Source organism: Orycteropus afer, unplaced genomic scaffold, assembly GCF_000298275.1.
Source record: "Orycteropus afer afer isolate SDZICR_OR568_19922 unplaced genomic scaffold, OryAfe1.0 scaffold00053, whole genome shotgun sequence".
Lineage (NCBI taxonomy): Eukaryota > Metazoa > Chordata > Mammalia > Tubulidentata > Orycteropodidae > Orycteropus > Orycteropus afer.
Window position 1 is genome coordinate 10,045,468 of NW_006921640.1, and position 9,440 is coordinate 10,054,907.

At 45.1% G+C, this 9,440-nt stretch overlaps 1 protein-coding gene across 1 annotated transcript in view; it reads right to left on the reverse strand.

The window, feature by feature from the left end:
- DPYSL2 (dihydropyrimidinase like 2) overlaps positions 1-8,692 on the reverse strand; it is a 209,637-nt gene extending 200,945 nt beyond the window's left edge. The window contains exon 1 of the mRNA XM_007938745.2: positions 8,339-8,692. Within this exon, the coding sequence (XP_007936936.1) occupies positions 8,339-8,692 (354 nt within the window). The remainder of the gene's footprint in view (positions 1-8,338) is intronic.
- Positions 8,693-9,440: the final 748 nt, after the last annotated feature.

The window sequence follows — 9,440 nt, forward strand, 5'->3', positions numbered from 1 at the left end:
TCAATGACATGAGACAAAGTATATGTGAACTGCTGTATGAAAAGTGAATTTACTCTGTAAATCTTCACCCAAATCCTAATTAAAAAGAAAAAAAAAAAAGGCAACTACTGATCTCTCCTCATCCAGAGGGAAGAAGAGCGAAGAAAATCAAAGGCTCAAGGAAATATTTAGTCCAAAGGACTAACAGACCACACGAATCATAACCTAAACTACCCTGAGACCAGAAAAACTACATGGTGCCTGGCTACCACGACCAAGTGCTCTGATCAGGACCACAGAAGGTCTTAGAAAGAAAGGGAGAAACATGTAGAATAAAACTCAAAATTATAAAAAAAGAAAAGATCAAGCTTACTGGTCTGATAGAGACTGGTGGAACCCCTGAAACTGTGGTGTTTAATGGCCAAACCTAGAACTGAACTCATCCCTTAGGTACCACCTTGGAGCCAAACAACAGACAGTCCCAAAAAGTGAACAATAACACTTATGAGAAAAGCAGTCCTCAGAACAATTAACAGTTCAAGACCAAAAGGATAGCCTTTGTCCCAAAACAAAGCTTAGAAGGCAGGGAGAGCAGGGAGTGGCAGGAAAGAAGGAAAAATGGATACAAGGAATCCAGGGAGGAAGTGGGAAGAGGGAGGTGACATTGAGGGAATTGCAACTAATATTAGTATACAAAATGTGTATAGATTGTTAAATGGAAAACTAATTTTCTCTATAAACTTTTACCCAAACCATAATAAAAGAGGGAAAAAAAATATGAATTTTATGTATGGGAATTTGGCATCTATAAAGCAAGACCAGACAAGGACAGGATAGCTTTCTTTCAGAGGTTGTGGCAGAAATGGTTAGAAAGAGTCTTGGAGATCCCTACTTCAGACCATAGTCCATGATGACAACCTAAGATAGGTGACTGTGCAGGTAACCCAGCTGGTGAATGGTGAAGCCAGGACTACAGGCTGCCAGGCTTTACTGTGGGCTGCAACCAAGTCAATTCAAGCATCCATTAGCCCCACTGGCCAATGCTTTTATTGATGACTCCCTCACTATTTGCTTGTAGTTCATGATTTACACCAAGTGGGAAATTCACACAGTTATTACATCTCAGTAATCTTAGGAAAGCAAAAACATTCAACTGTGTGGATCATAACAAATCATGGATCACATTGAGAAGAACAGGAATTCCAAAACACTTAATTGTGCTCATGAGGAACCCATACATAGACCAGGCAGCTGTTGTTCAAACAGAAAAAGGGGACACTGCATGGTTTAAAATCAGAAAAGGAGTGTGTCAGGGTTGTATCATTTCACCATACTTATTCAATCTGCATGTTGGCATCAGGAGTAGAAGACGACTCATTAACAACCTGTGATATGCAGACAACCCAACATTACTTTTTGAAAGTGAAGATGATTTGAAGCATTTACTGATGAAGATTGAGGACTATAGTCTGGAGCAGAGATTACACCTCAACATAAAGAAAACAAAAATCCTCACAACTGGACCAATAAGCAGCATCACAATAAATGGAGAAAAGATTGAAGTTGTCAAAGATTTCATATTACTTGGTTCCACAATCCACACCAATGGAAGCAGCAGTCAAGCAATCAGATGATGTATTGCACTGGGCAAATCTGCTGCAAAAGACCTCTTTAAAGTACTGAAGAGCAAAGATGTCTCTTTGAAGACTAAGGTGCAACTCACCCAAGTCATGGTATTTTCAATAGCTTCATATGCACATGAAAGCTGGACAATGAATAAGGAAGACCAAAGAAGAGATGATGCTTTTGAGTTGTGGTATTGGTGAAGAATACTGAAAGTACCATGGACTTCCAGGAAAACTAATAGATCTGTCCTGGAAGAAGTGCAGCCAGAATGCTCCTGAGAAGCAAGAATGGCCAGACCTCATCTCACCTACATTGGTCCTTTGTTAGAATGGACCATTCCCTGGAGAAGGATATCATGTTTGGTAAAGTAGAGGGTCAGTAAACAAGAGGAAGACCCTCGATGTGATGGACTGACACAGTGGCTGCAATGATGGGCTCAGGTATAGCAAGAATTGTGAGGCTGGCACAGGACTGGGCAGTGTTTAGTTGTTGTACACGGGGTCACTATGAGTCAGAGCCAACTCAACAGCACCTAATAACAACAACAATCTTAGAAAAGCATGGGATTCATAGTGTCAGAGTTTCCCTCTGTTCCAATGATATTTGAAGACATTTCTTGGGTTTAAGAAAATGACAGGCAGAATATCACTTTAGGACACCTTCAGAAAGACAAAGCAAGAATCCTTTTTATGATCAGTTCAAAGAGGACACTGCAAAACAAAATAAGTAGGAACTCAGAACTTTTTTGCAATACCCGGTTGTTTGGAGATAAAATGAAGGAAAATAATTAGTATAGAAAGCAATTCATACACCACCATGATTAAGAAGCTCTCTAATCACATAGCTTGGGGTTTAAATCCTAGCTGCCCCTGGGTGTTAATTAGGAAGTTACCTTGCCCCCTTTACTTCCAGTATTTTTTTTCTATAAAATAAGGATAACAGTAGTACCTATTTTATAGAGTTGTTTTTGGATTAATGAAATAGTACACATAAACCATTTAGCATGGAGCCTATCCTGTGAGATCTATGACATTTGAATGGTATATAAAGCACTTTGCCTACAAAACTAAATTGTATCTTAGGCATTCACTAAATATCTGTGGCAGTGGATGTGAGTCACAACATAGCATGTTGGAGGAAATATGAACCAAGTCAGGAAATCTTGGTCCAAATGCTAGTTCTGGCATTTACTAAAAAGCAAGAGTTTGGAATGAGTCCATATACATCACTAAGTCTCAGTTTCCTTATTTATAGAAAGGCAATAATGCCTATCTTAGTGTTGGGGCAAAGTTTTAAAATAATACATTATGTACATTCTAAAATGTAGAATCTAGAATGTAAAAGCATATTCTAAAGTTATGTAATTCTACATATCTAATCAAGTTTTGCTGGTATAGGGCTGCAGTGGTACTGGAGAGCAAGAGACTTCAGTCCTAAAGTTGGGACTGTCACCTCAGTGCCATGGGATGAAGCACTGTTTTTCTGGGCATCACTTTCTTCACCTCCAGAATGATTAAACAATCATTATATCTCTTTTGAGATCTGACATTTTGTGGTAGGGTATGTTCAAACCCATTATCAATTCTCACATTCCCTTCTTTCTCAAGGAGAGAGGGACATTTGCACTACAGGTCCCTTAAGAACACCTGGCTGTACTTTCCCAGGACTGAGAAAACTGTCTGCCCTATCCCTAATTTCCATGGCAAAAAGCCATAAGTATGGGCAACAAGGCAATAATCAAGATGTCACAGCAAGATGTTGTCAATTGGACAGCAGGTTCAATAAGGTTCAATGACAGCAATTCTCCTCTCCTTCTTCGGGCTATAACAGGGTAAGATGGTAGAAGCTGTTTAGCTAGTAGGAATTTTCTTCCACTAAGATTCCAGGTGGAGAAGTCTAGCTCTCATCCCAAATGTAACCCTTCTTACTTCCTCTAACAACTAATTAATTGCAACACTATTAATTAAGCAATAATTTTTTAAATCATCAATGATTTATTAGAATTTAATTATATAATTAATTCAATAATCACCTGGAAAATCAAGGGCCAAAAATTATGGATTATCAGCAGCTCCATCCCTCCCCCATACTCTTTCCCCATTGAACCCAGGTGGGTCTTAGGTTTTTGGAATCCTGAACACACAAATGTTCATATGTTACATCTCCTGTTTTGACCAATGTGACTTCTAATGTATCAAATTATTGCCCTTGTTCTAGGCTCCCAGGCAAAGGTATGGAAGACTGTAACTATTGGGACTTCTCTATAGCTAAGATTACCACAGGAAGGAATTTTGAATGGAAGAAAGACGACAGAGGAGAAGAGAGTGAATTCAGAACCTGTTTCCCCACAGAGGAAGAGAGACCTAGAGGTTGCTTCACCATGAGAATGGAAGGCAGGTATGGTATTATACATAAGATTAGGGCAGCAGAGGCACTGATACCTAGGGCTGGGAGAGAATCAACATGGGGAAAAGGGATGAGGACACATAGTGGGAGGGAATAGCAGAAAACATTTTACAGCCTTGGTAATTTGGCAAGTTCGGTACCTCTCTTGTATCATTCACATACTGGCACCTGCCCTGGAGAAAGGGGAGAATCACTTCATTGCCACTCTGGTCTACTCAAGATATTTGCTCCTAGGAGCAGGGCCTGGAAGAGATGCCATGATCCATTATCCCTGGCTGAATAACTAGCTCTCACTAAGCCATGTCTGGGATGGAATGAAGGGAATTTCTATGAGGAAGGCAGGAAGCTGAAACTCATAGGCACTGGCAAGGGAGAATTAGAACAGCAATGCTGCCCTTCTGCTCTCTATTCCAAAAGGCTCAAAGGTCCTTCACAAATGGGAATCAATTTAACTTCCCTCATCCAAGGAACCACAAGAAAAGAGAATAACAGGATTAGAAGTGTTCCTCTTCATTCACATCGACTATTCTGACTCTTTCCCCTCCCCAAACCTAACACCCCAGTATAAGCCTTTGCTGGTGCTAACCTGCTTATACCCAGAACCCTACTTCAGTTACTTCCAGCAAATGCAGACTCCATGCCTCCTCATGGTCCATGAGCCACTGGGTATCTTGGCTAAGGAAACTTGTTCCCTTCCTTCCTAAAGCCTTGCTAGATGAACAGCAGTATCCCTAGTAGCATTCATGGGCAAAGCTTCTTTTAACCATATCTGTAAATACAGATTCAGCGAAAGGAAAGGGCATTAGTCAGGCATCCCAGCATTTACTGACTCTAGCTCTTACCTTTCCCATAGAAATGCACTGAGATGTTAGCAGTCACTCACTCAAAACTAAGTAATGACTAGTCAATTCAGTCAAAATGGTGGGCCCAGCTGTGCTTCTGGAAATCACCGTATGTTATTGTGTTCTGTCAAGTCCATTTCCACTCACAGTGACCATATAGGGCAGACGAGAGCGGTCCCATAGGATTTCCTAGGATCTTTACAGGAGCAGATTGCCGTGTCTTTTCTTCTACAGAATGGCTAGTGGGTTCCAAATAACAACTTTTGGTTAGCAGCTGAGGGCTCCTTGATACCACCATGACGTACACACATACACACACACACATACATACATATATACATATAGGAGCTCTGGTAGCATAGTGCCTAAGGCACTTGACTGCTAACCACAAGGCTGGCGGTTCAAACCCACCAGCCACCCCTCAGAAGGAAGATTGGGCAATCTACTTCCATAGAGATATTGCCTGGGAAACCCAAGGAGGGGTCACTATGAGTTGGGACCAATTCGAAAGCAGTGAGTTTGGTTTTTTGGTTTTAGATATATACATACATATATGCCACTCCTCGGAAGGAAGGTTGGGCAATCCTACTTCCGTAGTGATACTGCCTCGGAAACCCAAGGAGGGGTCGCTATGAGTCGGGGCCGACTCGACGGCACATAACAACAACAACATACATATATGCATATATGGATATAGATATAGATATAGATATACACACACACACACCAAATGCCTTTTCTCTCTTGCATAGACCTGAAATATCTAAACAATGTAAGCACCAATCCAGGTAAATGCTCATACACCTGAATTAAAATAATCTCATAGTAACAGTCTTTGTAAGGCTAAATTGAAGATGAGAATTCTGGAGGGCTGCAGAAAGCCCAAGACAGAATCGCCCTTTACCACAAATATTCAGGCAAATGGTTCAAGGTTTGTTGAGGCTAAAATTGCCTTGGTTTTAGCTGGGTGTTAACTCTTCAAATCTCTCCTTCTATGTATACTAGGTATATAGTTTAGAATTTCCAACAAATTCAAGTAGTGGTCAAACAAGTAGCTCTGGTGATCAAACATCTAAGCTTCTTAATGGACAGGAAAGAGATGTGTTATTTAGTTCAGTGCAACTTAGCCTTTGAAACTTGAGTTTTAATTTACTGCCATTATTATGGAGTACCAAAAAAAAAAAAAAACCCAAACTTGTGTTTTAATTTACTGCCATTATTATGGAGTACCAAAAAAAACCCAAACTAACTGTCAGTGGGTCTGACTCATAGCAACTCCTCCTTGGGTTTCTGAGGTCTTATCACTACAGAAGTAGATTGCCCAACCTTCCTTCCAAGGAGTGGTTGATGGGTTTGAACCACCAGCCTTCTGGTTAGCAGTCACATGCCTTAGGCACTACGCCACCACCAGAGCTCTTTATATTACAGAGTAGACACTCATAACAACCCTCCCATATGCCATTTTATAAATGATCTCTTCACTATTTTTCACAACGTACTTATGTTCCCTCTAGGAAATTAGAATTATCAGCACAACTTGCTGCACATGAGGTTACCCACCCAATTATGAAGCTAAGCAAGCATTGCCCTCACCCAATGCATTCATAAAGGAAAGTGTTTCACATTCAGCTACTTAGGATTAGAAACTTGCTTCAATTGTCTGGTCACTTGCAACAAAGAGAATTTTCTGGATTTAAGTTCTTCTGGCTGACTCATAATAAAATATGTATATGAGATACCAAACAAAACAAAACAAAAGAGAGCTCTGGTGGCGTAGTGCCTAAGGCATTTGATCGCTAACCACAAGGCTGGTGGTTCAAACCCACCAGCCACTCCTCAGAAGGAAGACTGGACAATCTACTTCCAAAGAGACACAGCCTTAGAAACCCAAGGAGGGGTTTCTATGAGTCAGATTCCACTCGAAGGCAGTGAGTTTGGCTTACTCCCCAATAAATAAATCAAAGAACAGAGCTGGAGGGGGTAGCTATAAATTAAGTAATTAGTTCCCCCACCTTAGGACAATGATGGCAAATGCTTTACCTTCCTTAGAATTGTTTCTATAAAAGTCGAAAGCAGCAAAACTCAAGGCCACTTGAGGAAACAATAGCATCATTCTAGGGCCATTATCACCCACTCTTAATTTTCGTCTAAATCTTTCACTGTGTAAGCACACAACCTGAGTGTCAAATAAATGTTTGCTGAACTCCACAGTGACTATGTACAGCTCACTCCCAGCTACTCTGGAAGCCTCTTGAAGAGAAGAACCACTCTTGAAGTTTTTATTCCTAACCTTCCTGCCCTACAAGGCAAGGCACACAATACTCAATTATCACTCATTGATTTCTCATCTTCACAAAAAGCTGAATCCAATGGGGACAGAAGAGAAACAGCAAACCAGTATTAAAACATTTTGCACAATATTGATGAAGAAATTGAGGCTGGGGTGGGGGAAATGCATAAGTATGATGGTCACCTAGATAAAGAAAAAAACTGTGATATGGTAAAGGTACTGCACTTAAAATGCACACTGTTCATATTTGTCAAAAATGACCAATATTTTCTGAAATTAACCTTTACCAAATTGGACTTCTTTGTTTCCCCCATTAACAGTACAGGAGGTCTAATATTCTTTGACAATCTATTCAAAATATGAAGGTTTTCTGGGGGGTGCAGGGGGGTTCCTTTTCTTTTTTACCCTTTAAACATGATCCACTTAGTCTTCATCCCCAAAGTGCCTCCCAAATAAAGGCAGTGCGAGCGCTCTGGGAAGCTCTTGTTGAGATACTTAGCGGAACTTTGTTTTCCACATGGGCTATTGAGAAGCGTCTCGGTTTCCTCGGATGACTCCACATCCTCCCTGGTTCTTCTCACGCTGTGGACCGGAGTTAAGGGTGGTGAGATTCTCGTAGGCGCCCGGCAGCGGCGCTGACCATGGTGCTGGCCTCCGATCTCGGGACTAGAGCGCGAAAGACTCCCGAGAAGGTGCAGCCCGAGAGCGCGAAGAGCCATGCAGGGAGCCGCGGTCCAAGCCCCGACCCCTTCTGACCCTAGGGGACCTTGCGGGGCTTCACGCGAACCCCTCCTCTGCACGCTCGGAGCTGCATCAAAAAAGGGTGGGGCATCCAGCCACAGCTGCAACTGGAAGCCGCCCGGTAGGATTTAAGAAGAATGAAAGCGCGGCCCACCACTCTCCACGCGACCCTGAGCCCGGGATCGACCGATGCTTTAGCCTCCACCCTCCACTCCCCACCTCCCAGATCCAGGGAGCTGCGAGCAGCCTTTGTGGGCGTACTGCCGCCCACCGACGAGACTCTCCGCACCCTGGGCGTTGTAGGGTGGGGGTGTGTGTGCGGATGCATAGAGCCAGGATTAGAGGAGAGCAGGAAAGAGGGCACCCTCGGATTCTCGGGTCTCCACAGAGCTGGGAGGGGGAGGGCAACTCCCACGCGCCCCGTCCTTCGTCTCCAAGGCCTTCCCATACCAACCTGGTCGTAGATGTTCTGCAGGGCTTCCTTGCCCGAGGCCCGCCGGATTTCCACCTTCCGGCTGGATTCAACAGATGGCTCCCCGCCGGCACGCCGGCCCTGCCGGGAGTACGGCGGCTGCGGGTCCGGACCCAAGTGGGCGACATCCCGCTGTTGAGCCACCACTTGCCCCGAGCCCCGGCCCACCGACAGCGAGTCGAAATCGATGGTCTTGTTCTCCGAGGACCCTTCCACCGGGCAGAACATGCCACAGAATTTCTGCCGGGGCTTGGGGCTACCTGAGCCCAGGTTTTTAAAAAAGGCAGGGACCTCTTCGTCCTCTGCCGGCTTCCCGGATTGCTTCCTCTCCGCCATGGCGCGAGGGCTTGAGGAAGGGTCCTCTCAGTCCGTCCGTCCCTCTGCCAGTCCCTAAGTCTCCCTCTATCTGTGCAAAAATCCCCTGGCTGCTGCCGCCGCCGCCGCTTTCTGCCTACCGCAAGGTGTACAGAAAGGAAGGAGGGCTTTCCAGAGGGCTATCCGCCCCTCCCAGCCCCTCCCCCTGGCCCTGCTTTCTCTCCCTCCCTGCCCACGCCCCCTGCCGCCGCGCCCGCTCCAGCTATCCGCAAAGTTCGGTCGGGGAGGGCGGGTGCTGCGGCTGCGGGAGCCGAGAGGGAACCAGTTCCTGGCAGCCACGCAAGGCGGGTAGACTCAGGCGGGGCACAGGGCGGGGCGGGGCGCCAAGGAGCGGCGGGGAGGGCAGCACAGCCCAGAGCCCCACGCTCCGGAAGTGAAGCGGACAGACCACCGGCTAATGGATGCCGAGCGGAGGGCCTGCGGACCGCTCTAGGGCGCCAGGGTAAGTAAGGGCTGGGTACGCAGAAGTGGGGACCTGAGGACGCAGCCTCGGGGCCCCCTTATCTCCACCTGCCTGGCTTAGGCGCCTGTCCTCCACCGCATTGCGGAGATAGGCCAGGAGCTAAGGGGATCTTTCCCCTTACCTGGGGTGTAAGCTGATGGATGGGAAGAAGGAAACAAGTTGGCAGGCGTCTGGACAACTGGGTACGTGAGGAGTGTCACTGGGGATAGGGAAGGGATGGCACTGGCAGTGCCAAGAGCGGGGGGA